A 27,762-nucleotide genomic window follows, 5' to 3' on the forward strand; every position below is an offset into this window, starting at 1 on the left:
GGGACGAGTTCTCGCGCTTCTGCTGAAATTGGTACAGTCGCTGCGACAATATAAACGCGTAAACGGGTAAAGGGAGACTAATTGAAATGCACACAGGTGTGACGAGTTTCAATTCCCATAGCAGAATGCTCAATTAGTTTATTTAAATTACCTTTTTTTTTACGTCCAACTTGCATTTTAATGTATACGCCTACTTATTTATACACGCCTTGATTATTTTGCATCTCATTAAAAACAACGTTTTACGAGAAGCACCATCGCATTACGGACAATGAATAGGGCCTTCAAAAAAGCACAGATTTAAACGGCCCAAAAATGTCTAGCCAAACACAATGCATAATTCATTGCATAATGTTGCCCGATTGTACCACCTAACGTGTTTTACGAACGTAATAAAATACTTCCCAAGCGCGCAGCTTTCTCGAGAAATTCCATCTCGTGTGCTTTTGTCACCCGAGTGAAGCCGATTGACTGGGTCTCGTAAGCGTCAGCGTGCTTGCCACAGAAGAGTTCCAGATTGCAAAGCAACGCCACTCGTCTATCCGGTAATGCTACGGGGTGGGGTGGTGATGTGTGTGGTGTTTTGTCAGTGCACCATCTGCTCACGGCAACTCAACACCCATCCTCGCCAGCTCGCCTGCTTCGCTACAGTTGCAGCAGGCGGCACAAGCTGAGGCTTGGGAAGAGAACTGCACAGAAGATCGCTTTTCACAGCAAACTTTTTTTTTTTAATCCGGGCCGGGCTCGCAACCAGTTTTGACGTTTTGGAGGCCAGATGCAGAAAAGGGGCACGCGGCCAAAGGCACCCCTCACTTAGTTTAACTTCAGGTTCTGTGTTTGTGTTTGAACGTCATGGCAGAACATTGCAGTCATTGAAGTTTGTACCTTTGGGATATGCCCTTACCCAAGCCGACACCATGTAAGCTGATTAGCACGGTTGGCTCCGTACGTTGCGAACAAAAAAAATGTAACACACGTTCATACGACGACGTTCATTAAAACAAACTTTTCCTGAAAATATCGTGTCCCGATCTGCACCCCCCCCCCCCTGCTGTGGATGATCGGAAGGTTGGAGGGTTCAGCCACGCTGCTGCTGCTGCTGCAAGGCTTCAATCGACTGCAGCCGCCAAGTGCGCTTGCCCGTGGTCATGGGAACGTAGCACTATTGGTCGCCTTCAAAGCAGGCACGTTAAAGGTGCAGCTCCAGGCCTGCAACTGCTGAGCTTCACGCCACTGGCGGTGAAAAGGCCTTCAGCGCAAAGAAGGGAGCCCTGTTTTGGAGGATATTTTTGGTGTCACTCTTCTATCCTGGACAGACATCTCGCAAGAAGTGGGAATAACCACACTTTACCCCACCACCCTCGACTAGGCCGATCCACTCTCTGTGCTGTACCCATTTATACTGCTGCTGGGTGGACAGGGGTGAGCGGAATTTAAGAAACTTGCCCCATTGTTTTCAGCCGACACGCTAGGAGAATGAACCGGTGGCATGTGGTCTTACAACTAAAAACAAAAGCGCCTGATTATAGTTGGCAACAAAATATGATTTCCCAAACTTCATGTTTAGCTATGAGGCTACTCCTTACTGAAACAGAGGTCAATGCTATATATAAAAAACAGTCCACTTACAAATCTCGGTAATGTTCCCCCAGATGAGGTGAGCAGCTTCCTAAGAGCGGATGGACTTTAGTTTTAAATCGCAAAACGACACTCCTGTGATATGCTTTGGTTGGAGAATTTATTGCATTGTGTGAATTTAAAATAAATATGAAACCGCCTGAAGGTAAGGGCTATTCCGGAATCCATTTCTTCCTTATAATGTACAATGGAAAGACACTGCAGGGATCGATGTCTGTCAAGAAGGACCAACAGTAATCCTGTAGATAGTGACACATTGTTTCAATACGGATATTTTGTTTATTGCACTGTAACCAAAACTCATTACATTGAAATGCATTTTTTCTGGTTAATTGTGAAGAATATAAATCACAAAATGCCCGTATCTGCTAGCTGGGTAAATCATTATGTTGTTTATACCCTGAGAAATAAAAGACGAATCACATTGTCTCGTACTGATATTTAAATCGGTGAAGATGCACAACAGTTGTGTGGAATATTGTGCTCCTGTACGTGGAAAACCTTAGGGCCCTCTTTTCTCGGTGGCGAATTCTACACAAGGCCACAGATTTACCCATTAGCTGAACGAGTATAATCTTCACAAATCAGTTATATCACTCACAGCTGTGTCCGTCCCTAATAAATGACAGTTTCCATCTCCTGCCCTACCGCTCACATCCCCAGAATTCTCGCCCTCATTGCACACATACATAACAACAGCCGCTATTCGCCACTAAGTGGTGGTGACGACGTCACTACGGCGCTTGTGCCAGGCCAGGTGCACTTTGAGGCCACGTGAAGTGTCGAAGACTCGCTGACAGCAGGTCAAGGGACAGACTCAGGTGCCGTGGGTTGACTGACTGATATGACTGGCAGATGCACCAGCTGTGCTCCCTACTGTGCCAAAGCTTACACACACACACACATAAACACACACACACACAACCAGTGATCCCCGATTGATCACTATCAGCCAAAGGGGTAAGTGGTGTTAATGAGCACCTGCAAATGCTGCTACCTGACCGTCTTCATCTCACCCAGCGGTGATGTCTACACGCCACAGCAGGGACTCGGCACAAGCAGTGGCTCAGAACTGGTACAGATCCCACACTGCACAGTGCACAGGACTGGAAACTGAAACTCAGTCATCAGGATCGCAGTCCAGTGCAATAATTACAATGCTCCCCACTCTTGGATACACACAAAGGCAAAGATAGCCTTAACAAACTGTTGGGGCAAGTGCTGTTAGCGAGCACCTATGAAGGCCGGCACGGCACATGAGGGGGTGGGTGGCCAACACCACGCCCGGCCGCCTTTGTCTCCTCAGTGGCGATGTTTTTACGCACCGCACCAGGTACTCATTTGAAAACTTAAGCGACCTAGGGGAGGCACAGGAACGGGAATGGAACCCGGTCAGCCGGGTTCGTAGCGCAATGAGAAAACCGTCACTCTACCGCTCCCGCAAACACAAATACCCAAACACAAATACACAAACACACAAACACACAAATACACACAAAGACCTTCCACCGCGACTCATCGCCACTTGTGTCGATTTTACACCCCACGCATTTTAACACATTGCTTTTGAGGCCGAGGCAGCCTAGAGGAGGTCCAGGAGTGATTTAGATATATCACTGATGTCAGCCATGCCCGATAATCGAATCCCCGTCGGCTTTGCAGCGCAGCCTCCTAATCACACGTTGCCACTGCTCCCAGCACTCAAACACACGCACGCACACGCACGCGCACGCACTGCAGTCCAATTAATGCTGGCAAGCTTCCCTCTCAGCATCGTTTAATGAGCAGCTGAAGTTAGAACATTAACATGACACATAAAAACCATTGGGCACTCCCTCAGATCGCTGATGTGGCTTGTAAATTAATTTGCATTTGAGATATTTTTCAACCGAAACATCATGCAACATCATACACCGATAATTATGCTGCTTTTTATTATCACTAGAAACGCCGTATCCCGTCACGATGTCACGTGTGTTTATTTTTGTCGAGTACCTCTGCAAGCATTGTGAAAGAAAATTATGACGTGCACCGGTATTTAAATCCACAGGACCTAGGAATGCCATGTTAGCATACTGCCCATAAACCACAGTGTCAAATACCAACGTCTTCTTCTTCGCTTGGGTGATGTTCATGTACAGCAACAACTATAATCTTACACTGAGGTGGTTGAGGCAGATAATTGCATCACGTGTAACGGCGTTCATCGCTGTGACGATGTATTTGTATTTGTGAACGGTGCATTGAGTCGTTATCAGTTATCTGTTATTATCTGTTGTTGTTATTATCCGTTGTTGTTATTATACCCTTTGGATTTTTCGGTAAAGTCATGTAGGTATAAAATTATAATAGATCACGACGTTTCGATCGCCACACAAGCAATCGTCTTCAGGTTGGAGAGTATGGATTCCTGCAGTCACGAAAGCTTCAAATCAACGTTGTTATTATCTCATACAATTTAGAAACCGGCATTATTTGTTCCACGGTTCTGTTCTGGGTGACCAAAGTCTCCGCGCACTGACCGGCTAATTTTAAATTTCCCACTTGTGTAATGAAGTCTATCCGCATGGCAACCTTCACGTGGCCCACTCTGCTAGGCGAGAAATGACGATTAATGCCGTCACCAACCCGACGACCGGGCATGGATCAGCGATCTCCCGGTCCCCAGGAGCAACAACTCAAGGATTCCAAAAAGCCGTGAGCACTGCTGGGCACCACGAGAAAATCAGCTCCTCCACACCACTCTGCCCAATTTCCCTACGATTGGCCCATCGTTTTCTAACTTTCACAAGCCACGGCACACGATCGTGAGTTTGGCAAAATTGTTTTAGATGAAGTGAGTGCACCAGTGCACACATGCAGGGGTTTCCAAATGTAATTTTTATGCAATTATTGTTCAAGCTCTAAATTGTTAAGCTGCAGCACCACACTATAAAGTCAGAAAGTGCGCTGTCAGTATAATTATTCATGAAACACATCTGGGATCTGTGGGTATGAGTTTCTGCTGCTTTTTTCTTTATTCAATTCATCATTCATGGCATATGGGAATGTTTTATCATAGGCATTAATTCCCACGTGACTGTTTTTTGGCAATGGATCATCACTTATTTATAATTACAGCTCCCGGCAATAAGAAAGAAAGTTAGAAACTTTGTTCTCACAAGTCTTTTTTTAAGAATGAATTTTGGTATGCTGAAAAATAAGTTCTTCGAAAAAAAATTGTACCACTTTCAAAATAATGTGAACTTAACTCGCAAAAATGAATTCCCTGCAGAGTCCATATAAAATAAAAGGAACATGACACAAAATGTGGGAATAGAGTGACTAAATAAATAAACACATGGTAGCAATAATGAGCCCCAAATATAACAACTCACATGCACCTTGAAACATCACATTCAGGTGGCATTAATGAAATTCCTTTTGCGACAAAAGCAGCCCTTCTGAAAAGGCCTAATGAATGCAGAGTTCACCCAACAGCGCCCCACTTGTCTAATGGAGGTCAAGATCAACAGCAACACGGGGGTGGAGTGGGAGTCTACATTTCCCATGACAACACCCTGCACGCAGATCCTGCCACTGCTCGCTTTCGAAGCGACAAGCCCACAGATATTCCTCGGCTATTAATCTTCAAACAATGTGCGTGAAGCAAAACATGGTACAGGAATGCTGCGATTTACGTCTCCCCCTTTTTTAAGTCGTTTCGCAGATACGTCGTCGCATTATTATTATGAACACTGCTTGCTGACTTGCATTGCCTTCAACCCGCACATAAGTTCACCGGCAGCATCATCGACCGTCCTTTCTCGTTATCCGTCGCCACTCAGCCTTCATCTCCACCACCCTGTAAATCGCTTCGATTGACGTTGTTTCGATATTCGTCGTCGCACCTTTCATGAACGCATCCCCGACGCAAATTGAGGTGTGACTGTGTCTGTACAGTAAAGGTGCGGCCCTGCAATTGCCACTGCTGGCAAAAAGGACATCCAAAAGAGCCAATTCTATATGGTATTTTGGTCTAATCTTTCACATGTATCAGACATGTTAGCAGAGGTGGACATACCCACAGTTTGCCCCACCACACTTGACCTGCCGATCGACTCAACATTATTTCATAATAAAGGTTTTTTTGGGTCGTTAACCCGCCACCATCAACATGGACGAACTTCAGCTAGTGATGGTGAAAAACAGAGACTTTCCTTCATCTTCTGTTTTGTGCTTCACGGAGACATGGCTTTGTGATTTGATTCCGGACACTTCGCTATAACTGACAGGATTCCATCTTGTAAGATCGGATTGTGACATAGCACTCTCCGGCAAGACGAAAGGCGGTGGTATTTGTTTTTACATTAACAGTGGCTGGTGTGTAGATGTCACAGTGATTCTGCAACATTGTTCTCCGCTCCTTGAATAAATTTTTATAAACTGTAAACCTTTCTACTCGCCTCGCGAGTTCGCGTCGCTCATTTTGGTCGGAGTTTATTTGCCGCCATGTCCTCAGGTTAAAGAGGCCCAACGCATGCTCGACGACCAGATTCTGAGTGTGGAGCGAACAAATCCAGATTCGTTGGTTATCGTACTTGGTGACTTTAACAAAGGTAATCTCAGCCACGAACTCCCCAAATACATACAATTCATTAAATGCCCAACCAGAGAAAGGAACACTCTGGATCACTGCTACACTACAGTCAGTAGAGCCTACCACGCCGTCCCCCGAGCAGCACTGGGACACTCTGATCATGCCATGGTCCACCTGATTCCTGCATACAGGCAGAAACTAAAACTCTGTAAACCTGCTGTGAGGACATCTAAACAGTGGACCAGTGAGGCTGTGGAAGATTTGCGGGCGTGCTTGGATTGTACTGACTGGGATATGTTCACGACTGCTACCAATAGTCTGGATGAACTCACAGAAGATGTGACGTCCTACATCAGCTTCTGTGAGGACTGCTGTATCCCAACACGTACCAGGGTGAACTTCAACAACAACAAGCCCTGGTTCTCAGCAAAGCTCAGAAGGTTGAGGCTGGAGAAAGAGGAAGCGTTTAGGAGTGGGGATAGATACAGATTCAAGGAGTCGAAGAACAGGTTTAGCAAGGCGGTGAGAGAGGCTAAACGACTGTACTCAGAGAGACTAAAACACCAGTTCTCTGCTAATGACTCTACTTCTGTCTGGAGAGGGCTCAGGCAGATCACCAACTACAAACCCAGAGCCCCCCACACCACTAACGACTCCCGCCTAGCCAACGACTGAACGAGTTCTACTGCAGATTTGAAAGACAATTGGACTGTCCTGAACTACCCCTTCCCACCCAAGAGGCCCCATCCCCCACCCATACTACAGAGACGACTCTCTCCTTTCAGGAGTAAGAAGTTAATAGACTTTTCAAGAGGCAGAATCCACGCAAAGCAGCTGGGCCAGACTCTGTCTCTCCAGCCACCCTCAGGCACTGCGCTGACCAGCTGTCTCCGGTGTTCACCAACATCTTTAACACCTCCCTGGAGACATGCCATGTACCAGCCTGTCTCAAGTCCTCCACCATCATCCCTGTGCCCAAAAAGCTAAGGCCAACAGGACTAAATGATTATAGACCGGTCGCCCTTACATCTGTGGTAATGAAGTATTTTGAGCGCCTGGTCCTGGCACACCTCACAGCCATCACAGACCCTCTCCTAGACCCCCTTCAGTTTGCCTACAGAGCCAACAGGTCTGTGGACGACGCAGTTAACATGGCCCTCCACTTCACCCTACAGCATCTGGACTCCCCAGCATCCTACGCCAGGATCCTGTTTGTGGACTTCAGCTCTGCCTTCAACACCATCATCCCTGCCCTGCTTCAGGACAAGCTCTTCCAGCTGAACGTGCCCGACTCCACCTGCAGGTGGATCACAGACTTCCTGTCTGACAGGAAGCAGTGCATTAAGCTGGGAACACAAGTCTCTGACTCCAGGTCCATCAGCACCGGAACTCCTCAGGGCTGCGTCCTTTCCCCACTGCTCTTCTCCCTGTATACCAACAGCTGCACCTCCAATCATCTGTCCGTCAAACTCTTGAAGTTTGCAGACGACACCACCCTCATTGGGCTGATCTCTGGTGGGGATGAGTCTGACCATAGGTGCGAAGCTGACAACTTGGTGACCTGGTGTAGCCAGAACAACTTAGAGCTAAATGCTGTAAAGACAGTTGAGATGGTTGTGGACTTCAAGAAGAATACAGCCCCACTCACCCCGATCACCCTGTGCGACTTCCCAGTCAAAATTGTAGAGTCCTTCCGCTTCCTGGGCACTATTCTCTCCCGGGACCTCAAGTGGGAACTGAACATCAGCTCCCTCACCAAGAGAGCACAACAGAGGATGTACTTCCTACGGCAGCTGAAGAAATTCAACCTGCCAAAGACAATGATGGTGCAATTCTATACAGCAATCATTGAATCCATCCTCACCTCCTCCATAACCGTCTGGTACGCTGCTGCCACTGCCAAGGACAAGAGCAGACTGCAACGTATCATTCACACTGCTGAGAAGGTGATTGCCTGCAATCTGCCAACCCTCGAGGACCTGCACACCACGAGGACCATGAGGCGAGCGAGGAAGATTGTGGCCGATTCCTCCCACCCTGGACACTCTCTGTTTCAGCTACTCCCCTCCGGCAGAAGGCTGCGGTCCATCAGGACCAAAACCTCACGCCACAAAAACAGTTTCTTCCCATCCGCTGCTGGCCTCTTAAACAAGGCCAAGGGCTTACACTAACTTTAACATTTTATCTACAAAATTACACCTTGCCATATTTACACTATGTTACCCTATTTGTATTTTTTTATTTTTAGATTGTGTCTTATAGCTATTTTATATTCGATATTTATTCAATTTTATATACTTTAGCCCCTTGGTGTTAGTTAGACTTTGAACCCTTATTATAGTAAGACTTGTTTACCACTTATTTACGATTTTAGATTCCTATATGTTGAATGTATGCACCATCCTGCCAAAGTAAATTCCGTGTCTGTGTGAAATTTCATGGCGAATAAAACCCTTTCTGATTCTGATCCGATAAAACCAATTAGTAAGGTCGGTCACGTAAACAAAACATGCCAATTAATTACTAATTGGTATGTTTGCGTAACAAAAGTAACAAACCTTGCTAATTGGCTGTGTCGGGTGGTGGCGGGTTAACGACACATTTATATTTACGCGATCTAACCCAAAGTTACATTAAAAAAAAAACTTTATTATGAGTAATATTGGTCGCAAAAGCTTACGTGTAAAACTCAACAATTATGATTTATTTCCACTGGTAAACACCCAGTAGGCAATAAATGCACATTTTGGATGGGCACCTGTTTGTGCATTTGAAACATGGTGAGAGCAGCAATAAAACATTTTTTAAAAACCACAACAAGACACAATTGTACCTGGTGGTCAATTTCCAAATGGTAAGGAGGTCGTGCATCAATTGCGGCATACCCATTGACACTGCCGAGCGGGCAAGAGGTGGGGGACATTGAATAAACTCGCCAAAGTGTTTCAACTGCTGTGTCGGAAGATGGAATCAAACGGGTGACTTCTGGATTTCAAGTCCGGTATGCTAACCATTACACCACAACGACTCCCCATGCACCTCCGATTAGCACGGTTGGCTATGTACGGTGCGAAAAAAAGTGTAACATACATACATACGGTATCATTATCACGACCCATGGGCAGATAGACCCTAGGTGTCCACTGCACAGTTCGTATATCTACGGTACATGTGCATATTGTTTTATTATTATTAATAACTATTTACATATTGAAGATGATGAACTCAGTTCTAGCCTGCCTTAACTTATCGGTATGACTGGCACTAATGATCAAATTGTAGCTTGCATTTATGGAAGGTTTCTATAATTATGCAAGGGTTACAATAGGAAAAAAATATGCAGCAGTGGTCAATACATATGTGTATGTATTTGAAGTGTACTCGATGCTATTGTTCAGTAATAAATAAAAGAACATATAACAGATGCTTTTGTGTGTCTCTGCTAGTTCCTCACGACAGTATGATGTTAAACGAATTAATGACACCATGCAGTGCCCTGAGCCACAATGAATGTCTGATTAATAACATAGGCTTCAGACAGAGAAAGCAATTTCATACACGGTACGCTTTGGGATTTCAAATAACCAATAAGCTGGGCAAGGCAAGCTGGGCAAGGCAAGCTGGTCACATGAAAGATTAAAAATTATAGGTGCATTATAAATAACTAAATTTTGTTCAGCCTGCAAAACACATTCAAGTGAATTTCCAAATGCTGTTTATTTGCGCATGAGCAAACGTAAGTGCAATACCAGGAAAGATATTGACGATAGATGTTAAAAGCTATCAATGCCTCTGCAGTGTGAGATGTTGTCATTTGACCGTACAAAAACAAATGTCTGATGTCTTTGATAGCTTTTGATAAATAAGCTAATTTGTTGGACATCCTTACATCATTGTTTAAGGCGAACACAATAATCAATGTGCAATTTACCCACTGAAAATCAGGTTGAAAATAAGTTTCAAACTAATGTTTTAATTCGTTTCAATGTTCGTACACTTGCGATCTACAACTAAAAAAAGTGTGAGCTTGAGACCATTTAATAATGAATTGTAAAAAAACAGTTGACCATCCTCTACTGTACAGGTATCGTCAGCAGGAGCGGTTCAATCGTGACTGGATGCCCATTTTCTAGTGGCTGCTCAGCGTCAAAATATCCTCCCGGGTACGACCTCCACCACCCAGAATGTCTCAACTCTGTCGAGCGGTGCTCTTCATCGCAACACCCCCGGGGCCTCCAGCGGCCCCGAGTGGCCTTTAGTGCGGCCCCGGACATAACACAACACGTGACAACGCCTCTTGCAGGCCGTGTGGCGTCCATCACATTGATGATGTCTTATCAGTGAAAGCCCCCCCCCCTCTGAAAATTATGGAAGAAAAACACACTGCTGCAGGGTGTCGGTTTAAACTCTGCACCTAGAACGTAATGACCAACAAAATGTGCACGGGTAATATTACAACACCCCCAAAGCAGCTTGAAGATAAAATCACGGCGTCGTTATTTTCAGCGGTCTCGTGCGGACGAACACATTTTTTGTTGATCTAAATATACAAGATGTCTGGAGGTACTAAACGGTGCATTGCAAGTAGAGTTAAAAGCTGACGGTTCCGTTGCAAAGCTGAACATCAAAGTCAAACCCACACAAAACAGGACAACTTTGAAATGCGATACTCTCCGTAAACTTGGACACTGGACATTTTGAGATTTAAAAAAAGGAACTTGTTGCAGTAAATAACAGATAAACAAACGAAGAACACTTAAAACACTATAAAGGAAGGTAATAATGAATTTGTTTTTCATGAAACAAAAAACTATATTGAGGTCACAAAAGTTTAAGCGTCTCCATCCCAAACTCAGAAGGCAGACCTCAACCAGAAATGCAAATTCCACATTCCTCTGGCGAAGGGTAAATTAATCCATAGGCCAGCCAAAATTAACTTTCCTCAAAAACAGTACTTGTGTTATTGACCCTAGAGAGAGAGAGAGAGGAGAGAGGAAGGGGTGGTGGAGAGAGATGCTAGGTGGAGTCACACCCACGCTGGGATTTGAACTCGCGACGTTCAAACCGCGGGTGACACGTGCTCCTCTTGTTAAAAGCCAGCGTGCGGCAAGACACAACCCGCAGCTCCCTGAGTTGGGGGGGCGCGGGACCACGCAAGGGAAAGCGACGATGCAACGTGGCTGCTTTGTTTTGTCGTCACCTTGGTTGAGCGTGCCGGTGACGAGTCCCACGAAGGCGCGCATCACGCTCCTTGCCAGCCGCGAGCAGCAACCGCCCCTCCGACACGCGCTCATGGCTCCGGGCACTCCCACGGCTCAGCCCCTGCCTACCTACCCCCCTCTGTGGACTAGCAGCGTCGGATACTTGGCGGGGGGGGGGGTGGTGGAGACGCTGATGTCGCTGCTGTTCCTGCTGCTGCTGCTGCTGCTTTAAGGTGTGAAATGTTCTTTATTTCCCCACCCACCCCTCCATCGCTCACGCTTGTTGCCCGGATCCTCGCGCCGTTATAAATTTACGCTCGCGGAATTTTTTAGTTTGAACGATTTCAAGTGAGATCGCCGGGGTTAGCCGCGCCTCCTTGCCACACTGGGGGATATTTTCCCGCCTCCTCCTCCTCTACCACTTGACGTGCAATTTCTTTGGCTGCTTGTGCCGCTATCTCAGCCCTTTGCTCTCTCGCTTTCATTCACCCGACCCCCCTCTCCCTCGCTCTCTCCCTCCTCCTCTCTGCTCTCTCTCCCCCCACTACCACACACCTCCTCCTTCTCCTGCTATCTCTGTTCCTCCCACTGCTCCTCACAGCACAATGTGCTCCACGTCACATATGCTGGGCTCCATGGAGAGCCGGGCGGGATGCGACGGTGTCACCCATTGCTTCTCTGCAGCCCGGTAAACGAGGAGGAGGAGGGGGGGGGGGTTCTGATCGCAGGGCGGTGAATGGCTCCGTGCAGCCGCTGTAGGTGAATGGTGGGGGCTGGCCTGGCCTGGGTCTCTGCAATAACCCCCCCCCACCGCCCCCCTTATTGCAGCCTTCCCCAGGCAACAGCAAAGCGCTGCACTTTGAACGCAGCTCTCGCTTGGCTCAATGACTCGCCCCGTCGTCCTTAATTTCTTCTGAGCAAGATTGCTTCATTTCCCTTCGCTTTAGAGCAGCGATTGACTTGAAAACGAGCGCCCTGTCCGTGGGTATACACGGCAATGGACATCGCCCCAAACGATGCAATTGGACTCTTGCACGGACTTGAACGTGGGAATCATTAGCTCTGCACGAAATCCCATCAGTGTTGGGGGTCAAGCGACGCGCATCGGGATTGAACATGATGAATCGCAGCGTTACAAACGAATCGCCCTCGGTGGTTGGCAGCCGTGGTATTACCACGTCGAAGGTGGCACAGGCGAGAGTTCATTGTCTATTTTCGCACTTTACACTGGCATGGATGATGAGGGCGAAGGGAGGGGAGTGTGTGGATTCGTAATACCCACAGGACCTTCCCATGTGAACGCAGTTGTGTGCGGTGAGTCCAACAGAAGTGAGAGCCGCTGTTTATTTCGGTGACGTAGGATTCGTCGTCACGGGCCCTGCTGGTTGGCAAGGGTCATGCTGGTTGACAAGGGCCCAGCTGGTTGGCAAGGGCCCAGCTGGTTGGCAAGGGCCCTGCTGGTTCGCAAGGGCACAGCTGGTTGGCAAGGGCCCAGCTGGTTGGCAAGGGCCCTGCTGGTTGGCAAGGGCCATGCTGGTTGGCAAGGGCCATGCTAGTTGGCAAGGGCCATGCTAGTTGGCAAGGGCCCTGCTGGTTGGCAAGGGCCCAGCTGGTTGGCAAGGGCCCTGCTGGTTCGCAAGGGCCCTGCTGGTTGGCAAGGGCCCTGCTGGTTGGCAAGGGCCATGCTGGTTGGCAAGGGCCATGCTGGTTGGCAAGGGCCCTGCTGGTTCGCAAGGGCCCTGCTGGTTGGCAAGGGCCCTGCTGGTTGGCAAGGGCCATGCTAGTTGGCAAGGGCCCTGCTGGTTGGCAAGGGCCCAGCTGGTTGGCAAGGGCCCTGCTGGTTCGCAAGGGCCCTGCTGGTTGGCAAGGGCCCTGCTGGTTGGCAAGGGCCATGCTGGTTGGCAAGGGCCCAACGGGTTGGCAAGGGCCATGCTGGTTGGCAAGGGCCATGCTGGTTGGCAAGGGCCCTGCTGGTTGGCAAGGGCCATGCTGGTTGGCAAGGGCCATGCTGGTTGGCAAGGGCCCTGCTGGTTGGCAAGGGCCCTGCTGGTTGGCACGGGCCCAGCTGGTTGGCAAGAGCCCTGCTGGTTGGCAAGGGCCCTGCTGGTTGGCAAGGGCCATGCTGGTTGGCAAGGGCCCTGCTGGTTGGCAAGGGCCCTGCTGGTTGGCAAGGGCCATGCTGGTTGGCAAGGGCCCTGCTGGTTGCCAAGGGCCCTGCTGGTTGGCAAGGGCCCAGCTGGTTGGCAAGGGCCCTGCTGGTTCGCAAGGACACAGCTGGTTGGCAAGGGCCCTGCTGGTTCGCAAGGGACCTGCTGGTTCGCAAGTGCCCTGGTGTAAGGCATTAAATGGGGCCCTCTATCCAATTTACCATCCTTTTCGTAGTACGGTGCCAGGGCCCCTTCAAGCCGGTGCAGTTGCACCTCCTGCGCACTCGATAGCTATGCCACTTGCCTACTTGCGAAGAAGGGCTAAGCACAGTTTTGAGGACAAGAGAGAAGTGGTCATATTAAGCAGTGGGATCCAAGCAGAGAGGGACAAAGGTGAGTGAATCAGGTTAGGGGAGGAAGTGGCTTTTGGCTTCATAGTAGGCTTGAGAAAGCAGGTAAATTAATGCTCCACCACTGTGACAAAGGTAGGCTGTAAATTAATAATGTAAAGGACAGTGCAACTTAAGCGATTCTGAATTGGAATGTGAATGAATATGAGCTTTAACACAGACCATAACTTGGCAAAGAAAAATTAACATTCGGACGGGCCTTGCACCACGCATGTATAATTAAACGGAAACGGGCCAAAACGCCAATTAAGTCACCGGAGGCTGCTTCTCGACACTCCTCTCGTGATGAACTGGAACACGCCAAATGAACTCCCAGCAGCGCGAACTGCTCCGCGTAGGACGACCGACCGGCTGCCCACCGCCGTCGCCGCCGCCAAGCGGCCCGGCTGCCCTTGCCGAGCGCGATTCCGCGCACCGCTCGCGCGTGAACGGGGGCGTCTCGCCGTCAACGGAGGACGCTCGCCCAGCAGTGTTGCGCGACAACACCGGCCGCGCGAAAAAGTGCGGCCGGCCGATAAATCTGCCCTGGCCCAAAAATCATTCCCGTTCAGTGTAGTGAGGCGTGCAAATTGGCGTTGGTGAAGTCCGTGGGCTGCTGCGAGTCGCAAGCGCCGCGCACATCTGACGCGCACGCCATGCGGAATGCGGTGCGTGCGCCGTGCATTTTTATCCATACGTTGTGCAGATTTATATGCAATGAGTGGAAATGCTTACTGAACTAAAATATTATTATTATTACTGTCACTTTACGCTTCATGGTAATGCTAATATAATCTTGATTTGAAGCTTTCGTGACTGCAGGAATCCATACTCTTTTGGTTCTTTCGGTAAAGTCACGTGGGTAGAAAATTCATTGATCACGACGTTTCGATTGCAACACAAGCAATCGTCATCAGGTGAAACAAACACAGCAGGAGGACTGCTGACGTACGTTGCCATTGAAACGTCGTGATCTATTAATTTTCTATCTACGTGACTTTACCGAAAGAACCAAAGAGTATAATGCTTATATCGTTTTTTTGTGGGTCACATTCACTACAATTTATATCTATATTCATGTTTGTAGAAATTAACAAGGCTTGTGGGTTTGTATAACCCTTACACAGACATCCCAAGTAAATTGCTGTCTGAGAAAGACCAGTTGTCTGACACTGAAAAGGCACCAAAAGTTTTGGCTCAAAGACTCACACCTCACACTGCTCCTTAGTTATTGGATTGCGCCGGGAATTGAACGAAAATATACTTAATCAGATCCGTATACCTGTAGACATTTATACTAATCTAAACACAGGCAAATGATTCTCACTGTATCAAAACTAAAGTGACACTTTTAATTTGTTTTAAATAAATAAAAAATCCCCTGGAGGCCCATGACCATAAATATGTATCGTTGCTGTGTTGACATGTGTGCACGTGTGTGTTGCTGAACTTCCAGTTATTTTAAACAACATCGTATAACAAGCAAATTCTCCCAAGTTACATTTGACAAATTGGGACCTGATAAACTACACAAATCCCAATGATAAATTAGCACTGATACTTCTCTCAAGATCCACACAAATGCAGGAGCTGGTGACCATTAACACTTGAAACCTCACTTTGAAAAAAGACTTCGCCAGGAGAGCATTCAACCAAGCAGCTCAAAGAGAACAATTCATCTTGCCAATGACGTTTAATTTCACCTGGGATAATCATATAACGTCTCTAATCCCATATCCGAAAGGAATTCCTGCACACACATTTATATTTCGGGTGGTGACAAACGTAAAACAGTCAACTGGAATAGGAATGACAGCACGTTGGTTCGAGAGAAACTCAAATGATCAGTTATGGCCATATCTGTATAGGTGGGTCTGTTTTCATCCCTTTGGGTTTCTGTACATGCACACGAAAGGTCACGTATATGGAACAATCATAAGCCAAGAGTTATTTCCTTGTGTGGCTGAAAAGAATTTAGGATTCAGCAGTCTTATAGTATAGGAAAAAAACGCGTGTAAAAAAATGTTAATCACCCACTCTCATCTTAATTGCACAGCCAACTCCCACAATAACAACAGCATCAGCCGCCGTCCACCACCAAGTGGCGAGGACGTCACTACGACGCTTGTGCCAGGCTAAGTGCATGTTGAGGCCACATGAAGTGGGGAAGGTTATCTACTGGCAAGAGATCACAAGGCAGACCCAGGTGCTATGGGGTTGACTGACTGCACACTAAAAAAAAAACAAATATAAAGATTCCCCATGAAGGCTTTCACAGACTGTTAGGGCAAGTGCTGTGAGCGTGTCTCACCAGTGGCGATCTTTACACACTGCACCAGATATTAATTTGAGGCCGAGTTGACCTAGGGGAGGCCGAGTTGACCTAGGGGAGGCCGAGTTGACCTAGGGGAGGCCCAGGACCGGTTCAGATAATCGTCACTGGTATTGGCCATGAATGGGAAGTTGATCGCCGGGTTCATAGCGCAGCGCGCTAACTAATACGCTACCACTCCCACACACACACACATACCCGGACAAAAGCCACCCAACACTGGATCTCGCATAAGATCTCATTCAATTGATATCGCCTTAGACCGTTGCGGTAAACTGCACTCCATTTATGTCAGGGAAAACAATACCCAAACATTAGTTTCCTGCTGTGTGCACTGCCCCACGCCGTCCCTTTGTGTCAGGCCCTGAGCAGCCCGAATGAAGGCGCCGGTCTCATTCCAGTTAACGTGGGAAATGAGCAGCGGCAAACACCGCGACGCACGGATTTGCCGTTCGCCTTTCTCGCCCGCACAAAGCGCCTCGGAAACGAGCTGCTTGCTCGCAGCGCAGCATGTCAGCCAAAAAGTTCACTGCTCCACACCCCCCTCCTCCTACTGCCCCTACCGTCACACCTCACCCTTCCCGTCTACAATTCGTACAGGTGCAACTCTGTCTGCTTTCATTGCAGTGTCACGAACATAGACGCTGCAATTTTGCTGCACCCATTGTTTATTTACTGTGCGCGTTCGCGACATTCGCCATATGAATGCACTGATGCGGCGACATGCCGATGACCAAATCACGGGGACGTCTCCCGATCTCAGTACACTGGAATGTTCACCAGAGAGTTAGCCTGGGGCGTGCTTGTGTGGGCGATCAGCACGCACGCCAGGTTGTCAGAGGCGACTGACGGGGGCTGTGGTTGCTTGGTGGGAAGCGGAGGGCATCGCAGAAGGATCGCACCATCGACCGGCAATGACGAGCCTGGTGAAACGAAAACTAAACTAAAACTTTTCTACTTTGATTAGGTAAGGCCCACTGAGATGTATAACAAAAAAAAACATTCAGAAGTGACCTGGCCACAAATGATAGCTCATCGGAGTGACTTAGCACGTGAAAATGTAGACTTTAAACGCATGGTTCTGTGGTCAAGTAATCCGCAGGTTTTTCAGTTTCAGTTTTCAGTTTATTTATTTTGGTATAGCCCTGTGAGCCATTCGGCTCTTGAATCGGGTGCAACCACAACAAACAAAAAAAACAAAAATACGAACAAGAAAAACATCTTAAAGTGACTATGTGACTGTGCAAACAGAAAATCCATGAAAAAAACAGCAAAATATTCCTGAAAAAAGCACCGTACATCAACGCTGTGTGCAAAAAATCCCAGTGGGATGCAAGTCAAACAACAACCACAAGAAAACGTAGATTAAGGCCATCAGTCTAACTCCGTACTACAACAAAACAAACATGTCCAAACCAAAAAACGTTTTCGAAATCACCAAAAAATAAAGCCATAATTGCAACGTAACAGTGATCACAGGGACTGTGACCGAATTTTTACAATAAACTACATAAATAACATGTAACACCAAATCCTAGAGCCATAGCTGGCTGCATGAGTTACTCCACAACAACAGAAGCATCAGTCGGAGTATCAAATTTTTCAATGCTCCTTTAAGATCAGCATACTAAATCAAAATACAGATACTTTGCAGCGTCATCCGGAGCGAAACATTTTATTTTATTTTACGCCAATGAATAGCAGTTGCAGCTAGGGTTGTACAACTCCTCTAAAGCAGTTTTGAGAGACGATCTCATTGGTAGCGATTCAAGTTGCAGTTTATTGGCAATAGCATTCCAGACTCTGGGGGCATCAATAGCAAAGGCCCTTCCTCCAGTTTTTGTACGGCAATAGGGAATGTGAAGCTGGTAAATGAGCGAAGACCTGAGGTCAAATTTGTTCTTTGAAACAGAGAGGAGATCCAGCAGGTAGTCTGCGGATTTTTTTGTAAGTATATCGTGAATAAATAAGATTTGGTGCACAAGCCGTCTAACATTAAGAAATGTTAAGTTTGGCCCAATGTAGAGATCACAGTGGTAAGTCCTATATTGACCGGGAGCAAGTGAGGGCTTTACCATTCTGGCGAATTGCCCGATGATGCTGGATGTAATTACCAGCGAAACGTCGTACTCAAACTGTAAATGTTATGGATTCACTCTTCAACACACCGGTGGGCTAAAGTAGTGAAATATTTGTGTTTTGTCAACGTGACACTTTTTTGGTGATTGGCCGCGTCGGGTGGTGGAGGGTTATGACACATTTATAAATAACGCGATCTAACCCAACAACCTTTATTATGAACCTATATGGGCAGTTCAATGTAAATCTTAAGGCCGAGTGATAGATGGAATCAAGCTTCTTCAGTACAGTACTTGGGGCTGATTTATACACGATGTCACAGTAGTCAAGTAGAGGCAGTATGGTAGCTTTTATCAATTCCAAACGGAACATTGGTGGGAAGCAGTGCTTGTGTCGATACAGAAAACCAATTTTTATTTTTGTCTTTTTACCAATATAATCAATATAATATTCAAAATTCAGTTTTGAATCCAGGATGACCCCAAGATACTTACAGATCTTGACTTGCTCTATTTGATAATTATTTAAGGAATGTAATTGGGGAAAATAACTTCCTGCTTTAGTCCTGGTGAGAAGCATAGCACCTTGGTTTTGGAGGCATTCAGGACTAGTTTAAGAGCAACTAGCTGATGTTGTAGTTTGTTGAAATCACCCTGTAGCTTAGCAATCACGTCATCCGGAGAGCAGCCAGCAGTAATAAGTATCGTGTCATCTGCAAAAAGATTTACCCTGGAATGATCCAGGTCAGTGCCCAAGTCATTGACATAAAGAGGGAACAAAAGGGGGCCGAGGATGGAACCCTGTGGAACCCCTTTTGTTATCTTAACACTGTTTGACCTCCAACCCTCTGTGAATACAGTTTGGGTGCGAGAAAAGAGGTAATTTTGTAACCATTTTACTGCGTTTTCGGAAAAACCGAGGCAACTTAGTTTACTAACCAGGGTGTTGTGGCCTACTGTATCAAAAGCTTTGGACAGGTCTAGAAAAAGACAGGCACAGTACTGCTTATTATTATCCACACAGCATGGCAGAGGACATCATCCAGCAGTGGATTGAAAAAAAAGACTTTATACGAACATCACATTTGGTCACGTGTGCGTATTACTGTACATGTATTCCTTTGAGCAGCCTTGGTGGTGTTGGTTGTCACGATTAGGAAGAGTTTCTTGACAAATTGATTTGCAGCATTTTGCAGAAATGGCTGGAAAGGTGAATCACTTGCACCCCTAGCTACCTGCTGTTGTTCATAAAGGACGTTCATTATTCACCTGGTAATGAGAAACAAAAGAACAGCTCGAACGCAATTGATCACATCTCAGTCGTACACAAGTACTTTCAAGCGCATTGCAATGCAGTGCTGAATTTGTAACGTAAGGCGGAATTTGTTTAAGGTTTATGCCTTTCCTGGTGATGGACAAGTTGGCAGCTAATTTACAGCCATGCAACCGTTTGCATAGATTATGGTGTCAACAAAACACATGACCGAGAATTGCATCTGTACATGCAGCGCTGCAATGTCTAGGTTGGTATTTCACTATGCACACTCTCACGTAAATCTTGAATTTATCTGAAAACGTGGGTCGATGCCATTTTCACTGACGACCTTGCCATAGCGTGGAGTAGAGCAGGAAGTATTTTGAATACAAAGCGCTGTTCATATGAAGATGCTTTTGTGTTTTTGCTCGAACCGAAGGACACTAGACTGTTGGACATTAACATACATTATAAATATGGATCTTCTAAACAAACATCCCCTGTATAGCCTTACCAGACTGTTGGGGCAAGTGCTGTTCGGGAGCACCTCTGAAGGCCGGCACAGTGCACAAAGGGGTGGGTGGCCAGCACCCACGCCCGACCGCCTTCGTCTCCCGAGTGGTGATGATTACACACCGCACCAGGTACACATTTGAGGCTGAGTCGCCCTAGGGCAGGCCCAGGACCGGTTCAAATAACCGCCATCGGCGCTGGCCATGAGCGGAATTCGAACTCGGGTCGCCAGGCTTGTAGCACAGCACACTAACCGCTACACTACTGCGCCCCAGTATGGAACTTCTAAGCAAACACACACATATGCACACGAATGCACGCACGGATAAATGTAAGCAGTGTTTGTTCAACTGGGATGAGGCTTTTTGTTTATTGCGTTGTTTTCTGTAAAGCCCTCCTGATGTCTGAACATTGGTGGCAGCAGTTTGTTGACCGAGTGAGTTTTGTGTCGTGTTGATCCTTTTATGTATCCACTCATTCACCGATTCGCTGATGGAACGATGTCCCCTATTTGACCATATTGAGAGGCAACTGAGATGTATCGTCTTTGAACTTGATTTTCAGAAAGATGTGAGAACACTTGAGAAACAATAGATACGCATAGGCCCTTATTAATTGCGTTTTAATTGTTATTAATCCATGCAACATATTCTGTCGACGGTTTTCACATTAGAGGTGTAGGTTATGACATTGCACGTATTTCTATTTCAAGTAACGACCCTGAAGGAGAGTTCAACGATACAGCAGACACCACACTAGAAATGTATTGTAAGAAAATATGTATTGCTATGTGGGTGTGGAAATTGAACCAGCAACTCTGTGAAAACCATTTTTAGTGACACGTGTGCTGGCCACTTGCCTAATCATCAAACCAATTATGTGTTTCTTACAGCACAGCAGAACACTGCAGTCCAATCTCAACAACGAGTTGATATTGTATGTATGTTGAACTTCTTTCGCACCGTGCATAGCCAACCGTGCTAAATCAGAGATGCTAACAAGCAACAACGCCTGCAACTATCACGTGCTATTAATAATGAGACAAAAGTGTAGTCGTGTGGACAGCGTTGCTCTGAAGAAGTTCCCACACTTCACTTATTTCCCTCATAGAAAAGCTGTGGAGGGAGCTGAAGGTTCGAGTTGCCAAACGTCAGCCTCGAAACCTTAATGACTTGGAGAAGATCTGCAAAGAGGAGTGGGACAAAATCCCTCCTGAGATGTGTGCAAACCTGGTGACCAACTACAAGAAATGTCTGACCTCTGTGATTGCCAACAAGGGTTTTGCCACCAAGTACTAAGTCATGTTTTGCAGAGGGGTCAAATACTTATGTCCCTCATTAAAATGAAAATCAATTTATAACATTTTTGATATGCGTTTTTCTGGATTTTGTTGTTATTCTGTCTCTCACTGTTCAAATAAACCTACCATTAAAATTATAGACTGATCATTTCTTTGTCAGTGGGCAAACGTACAAAATCAGCAGGGGATCAAATACTTTTTTCCCTCACTGTACATCGTGTAACTGTGGTGTATTAATGCTGATGCACATGCTTAAAAAATGTTTTGACTAAAATATAAGGTTGAAAAAATTAGCATTGTGTCATGAAATACATTTTTTTGAAAGGTATGGAGTGTTGTTGACAACGCGAAATGTATAATTCGACTAAAACGACTATGATGGGAAAACTGCAATTGTATCACCAATGCAGGGCAAAGTTTGACTCGTGGTTAATGCCCCCCGACTGAAAGGCTGAATAATAATTATCTGCACATGCCATATGCCCGCGTCGCCGCCAAAGAAACGGCAGCTTTTCCACACGCTTTGCATTTTGTGCATCGCACGTTGTGTCCCCTGGCATTCGAGCGTCTCCATAACCGTGCAGAAATCACCAGCTCCCTTCTCTCCCTGATGCCCATCTTAGCTATGTAGCTCTTGTTCAGAAGCGATCTGGCCACAAATGACGGCTGAACGAAGTGGCTTATCACGTGGAAATTTATAGCCGCCAAATACTCTAAACGCATGTTTGTAAATGTGGGGAAAACCGGTGGACCCGGAGAAAAATCCACACTACCACGGGTGGAACACGCAAACTCCAAATATACAGCAGGCGTCAGGGTCTGGATCAAACCCACGATCTCCTGCATATTAGGCGAGGTAGTTAACATCTCGCCATCGTGGCGCCCCTTACCTGTCACACCGCTCGCTCCTCATATCCGTACAATGACCGTCTTCCCCTGAGAAACCCCTGTGCTGTCGTGTCCCTCAAGCCTCCATGCCTGGCCTCCTTCTGCTCTTGCCAATGAAATCTCCTCCCTCTTGGCAAAAATCACCCCCAGATTTAATTTATATGCTGATGGCGCCCAGCTCTACACCGCCATTGATACCGTGATTCCAGGCTCACTCTCCACACTTATGATGTGATCCCATCGTGGATTGAGTTGTACGTTGCTCCAGGTAAATGTTGCCAACACACTCAATCAACCAATCAATATTTATTTTACGTGCCAATATCGCCCGCAATAAAGTCGGCATCGGTGCACTTTACAGCAGAACGGGAAGGGTGCCGGGAGCACAGAGCAGTAGGAGGTGAAAAAAGAAACCCATCACATAAGTGATCCTCATTGGCAAATAGTTCACATACAGCGCAGTCGAGTTTCAGCGTGCACCTCTTAAACTCTGACATGAAGCTGGTGTGGAGTGTGCTAAACCTTGGAAGTGTCATTGACTCAGAGCTCTCATTCTCTTCCCACACTAACTCAACTCTGCAGGACCTTGTACCCCAATCTGCACATTTCCCATTTCTGTGCCATTTCCTTACACAAGCTACGACTGAGACCATAATCCTTGCCTTCTCCTGCATCTTTCTTCTCGACGGCATCTCCACATCCCGCGTCACCAAACTCCGAATCATCAAAACACATCCACTGCCAGACTTATCACCTTCACTCGTAAATGTAGCCACATAATCCTATCAGCCCAATACTCCAATACTCTAAAGCTCCAAAACTCTAATAGCTCCACTGGCTCTCAACCTATTCACACTTAGAAACAGAGGGACAAACACGTGGGTCAGAGAACAGATACAAATTTGATATATCTTGTTGACTGTTAAGAAGGAGAAAATCTCGTGGGTTTTGGAAGGACACATCTTTCTAAGGGATGATTGCCAATGGATTATAATGGGCGATTGAGTGCCAGCCAAAGTTGGATTGTGGCATTGCAGAACCGTGCGGGTTTGGCGACAACATGGGAGGCCTTCATCCAGCTGTGGATGAATGATGGCTGCTGATGTTGACGACAATGGGTGCCGATTGCGTTATGCGGTTGTCTGAAATGGAGACTCTGGCCTATGGTGTAGAGTGATGACAAAAATCCATGGCCCAGGATATGATGGCCATTCTTGGCTTTCAATGACAGCCACAGACTTGTCAATCCCCCCCCCCCCCCCGCACCTTTATCTTTTACTCATACATTTGGGAAGTTACTTTAATCACAAAAGTGGTATTTTATGAATGGCATCAAATGTCATTCGACAAAACGGCGCTACCTAAGAGAGGGTGGTGGAATAACACAATGTGCGGATGTATAAAACAAATGTAAAAGCTGGCCCTGACATTGGAAACTGACGGCTTTGTTTACAAAGTGTCATGGGGATCCTTTGAACGTGTGGAAAGGCTGCTTTACTGATGACTCAGACGTGGAAAAAAAAAACAATAATCATATCTGGGTTGGTATCTGCCACCCCATGAAAATAACACAACTTTTTCCCCCCCTTGTGCTAAAATAATCTTTCCACTGGGGGACCTATGGGGACGAGGCCCTGGGTTGTATTGACTCGAGATTCTTAGGACTGTCATAAAACCCATTGTTTTGACTCCACGAGGGCTATAAATACGTGTGTATTTAAAGAAAGCACCAACGCACCAAATACAACAAACAGCGGAAGCATGAATATCTCCAGAATTGGGGTTGGCACTGCATATCGAGGATGAGTTATTGAGAGTGAAACAAAATAAATAAATAAATACATAAGCCGTGGACAAGTGCACGTTGGTTTGCCTTTGGCGGCATATAGGATGGACGATCTCAATCATTGTTGCAGAGCGCGGGAAGAACTTGAATAAGTAGGGTTTGAATTTGGAAAATGTTCATTACGGTGAAGACAATCGGTGTAGAGTGGCATGAAGAGTAAGGACAAGGGTTTGCATGTTGAAGTTTTGACGTCCAAAGCACAGAGGTCAAAGCCTGTGTATTTCAACACCATCATCCCCACCCAGAAAACCTGTCACCCCAAAGTGCAAGAATTACAATCCTGAAAACACACCAGTACTACTGTTGTGACATATACTGTCACTATACTGTTAGTGCCAGCCACTATTTCTGTAGTGCCGCTGAGCTCCGGCAACCTCTCTCGGAGGCTTGAGGGACACGTGACCGGGAGCCAGGAGCTCCTGACTTGATACAGTAGGGGGCATGGCCGAGGGCGGGGCGAGGCCGTGGCCAGGGAAATAAAAGGGGGAGCCCCGAGAGGAATCGGGGTTCGTTGTGGGGATCATCTTGAGAAGCCGTCGCTCTTTGTACATCGCTCCTCGTTCGTCATTAAGTCTTAGCCTGGGTATCGTGGGTCAGGCAGCATGCGTGGTGACTGGCCCGTCCGCTACAGTTAACTTACACGCACATTAGCGAACAGTATAACCACACCTAGCTATAGAATCCCGAGTGTTGAGAGTAGGTTGTTTCTTAAACGTGTTGCCTCCAAGTATAGTGTGTGCGCCTTTGTATTTCACACTACACTACTGTGGACAGCAATATTAAATGAGTGCTCAATTTATTTCCCAAATTGAAAATGCAGTGATATTATCTTGAGACGCGGTGCAGAAATCTTCCCTTTAATTAAAATATACCCTCAAGGTGCCCACATATGCTTTGCCTTTTGAGCAGACGAGCACTTAAAAATATAAATATACTTAGTGTTTCAACACGACTACATTTCGCGAGAAAAAAACTCACCGAGCCATCTCTCTACATGTTTCGGCACTTTCCTAATTACCAACATGTTTTTAAATATTCCATTCAGTGGGTTGTTTTTCATGCCAACCGCATGTAAATATCCCACTAGGCTGAGCACCTCCTGTAACACAGCCATGCGCTTAAGAGGAACAGCTCAGTAGCTGCCTTCGAATGTTGAACACCTAGGTGGACCAGTTGGCTAACAGGCCCACGGGAGACATTAATATTTCATGTTTGGATTATTCTGGCGGAGTGAGATGCTAAAAGGAATAAAATAATTAAATAGCCACAATGACCACCTGTGCTCAGTAGATGCTCTCCGTTGCAATGGCAGATATGGAAATAAAGGAGGTCTCGTAGTATCATATCGTTGTGGCAGCTCATTTCCTGACATGTGCTACCCTTGGGGTAGATTTGCTTATCTGTTTTATTGCATAGGTCTCAAGGTTACTGGCCTCGCACTCGCCAGAGGAGCAAACCTCATTTGATCAAAGGGAAATTGATCAATACTCCAATTCAGGTATGCTGCTGATGGTGATTATGCCATACTGCATCGATCATATGTTATTGCTGCTCGCGTGCATTGCTTCTTGTATTATATTATTTTACGTAATGCTCGTGAAATTATTATCTCCATAAATCACTGTTGTAATGACGTTCAAGCCACGCATCCCTTGCAACGGCAATACAAATGGGAGGTTACTTTGAAGTGATGCATTATATGAAAAATAATGAATAGCTTTCCAATGTAATCATTTCAATAAACAATATTGGTATCATACATGAAGCATATTGTATGATACTAAAGTGTCTCCTTGAAGCAGTACTCCTCTTTATTGGCAGCCTTGAGACACTGATGGAAATTCAACTTTTTCATGGCAGATACTAGAGGGTACATGATTATAATGTATCAGATGCAAAACTAGGTATTAACTTCGATTATATATAATTATGTATAAACTTTACGCTACATTAACTGCCCATTTTAAGAAAGGAAAACATGTCCTATTTGTGATTGGCCTGTCATCACATCAATTTAAAAAAAAAATCAACGTATTTATTTTGTCACACAGACATATATATAACTCAAACAATATGCAATAAAACAAGGGAGGCTAGCCAGTAGGCTTGACTCACAGTGCCTTGTGAGGCCAGAGGAAAAACAACGGCAGGACTTTACTTCTCATATTGATCATATATGATTGCCTGTTGACCCCTAACGGAGAAAGGTGTGTGAGAGAGATTTCGGTCTCAGAAGCCAGGCTTTGTGAGGGCCGCTGTACAAATCACCCACCGCGCCACAAGCCACGCGCGACGGCGGGGACGCGGGGTGAACCCCACGAGCTGTTGGGTGATGCACACGTGGCCGTTATTCACCGCTCAGCACTTTGTTCACACCACGCAGTTCACGCCACCCACTCCGTCCACCGCTGGCCACGCCGATGACGCGATACGCCGGAGCATCAAGGGCGGCAGAACGCGCGCGCGTTATTTATAGCACAGCGCCCCTCCTCCACAAGGGCACACCACCTTACACTTGCCCTGTGCGGAACACGCCTCAATGCCCCGATATTATCAAGCCAAAAAAATATATAACGCGCAACATTGTGCATCTATATATGACACGTTTACTTTTAGTGTTGCAGTGCATTGATTTTCCCCGTATCAATATTTAAAGAATGTAAGATGTTGTTTCAAAGGGTGTGTGAATGATGTGGCATTATTTAAAGGTAATATTTTTTTTCTTGCAGCATTTTGACCCAGCAGGGTCAGAGGCAGCTGCAGCACAGAACAGCCTCTTAAAAGGGCAAAACAGATTTGTGGCCGAGTTTCAAACTCACGATGTAGTATCTTAAGGGCCGATGCGAATTTCCGACGTAAATAAAAAGGTGCGGACCCCTTGTATTTGGTGTGTCGACTGTTCACGAAAAATCTCACCGTAAAATAAACGAGAGTCAAACAATTACGTGATGAGCACTATTTTATTAAGCTTCCCGTCAAAAATCAATAATGTGATCATCGTCACAAGGGGGTGCTGCCGCGGTTAAACGGTGAGCCGGCTGGGATCGCAATCCACAGGCCCGCCGGTTTTACCTCCCAGCATGGAAGTTAAAATGATGAGCACATTTCTTAACCCCCCCCCTTCCCCAACTCTATCCAAGCCGCCAGTGTGAGAGGGACAACGCAATGAGCCGACTGATAAGTCGCGCGTGGTGGGGGTAAAGTGTGGGTAACTCCTAGCTCTTCTTAAGACGTCTGCCCAGCATGGAGGAGTAGGCCAATGACTCTCTATGGGAAGCTATTGAGCTTCAACTCTAGCGGAGGCCCTCCTGCCAGCAGTGACATGAGCAAGCAAGTGCAGGGCTGCGTTTGTGCGACCACATGCAAGTGGTCCACAATGGAGGTTTTCTGTGGGTTAGATCGCACAGCCAATTAGTAAGATTCGTCACGCAAACAGAGCATGCCACGGTGTGTTTGAGAGTAAACCCACGACAACATTTACAATTCGAGTACCGTGACGTTTCGCCGGTGATTGCAACCAGCCTCATCAGGCAACAGCCAGAGTTGTGGAGGCATCCTCCTTGTGCTTCGTTCTCAAGCAGAGGGATGTTTATGAC

General features: G+C 46.5%; 1 protein-coding gene across 4 annotated transcripts in view; it reads right to left on the minus strand.

Annotated features, from left to right (window-relative positions):
- Positions 1–27,762, minus strand: part of LOC116940471 (Kv channel-interacting protein 4-like) — a 390,068-nt gene that overhangs the window by 270,201 nt on the left and 92,105 nt on the right. Inside the window, exon 1 of one of the 4 annotated variants that reach the window (XM_032950354.2) lies at positions 11,418–11,890. The exons of the other annotated variants lie outside the window; for them this stretch is intronic. Within the exon in view, the coding sequence (XP_032806245.1) occupies positions 11,418–11,511 (94 nt within the window). The 5' untranslated portion in view covers positions 11,512–11,890. Of the gene's footprint in view, positions 1–11,417; positions 11,891–27,762 lie in introns of those variants that run through there. 4 annotated transcript variants of the gene reach the window in all.

This window comes from Petromyzon marinus, chromosome 9 (genome assembly GCF_048934315.1).
Source record: "Petromyzon marinus isolate PM22_M1 ecotype Great Lakes invasive population chromosome 9, UKy_Petmar_22M1.pri1.0, whole genome shotgun sequence".
Taxonomy (NCBI): domain Eukaryota; kingdom Metazoa; phylum Chordata; class Hyperoartia; order Petromyzontiformes; family Petromyzontidae; genus Petromyzon; species Petromyzon marinus.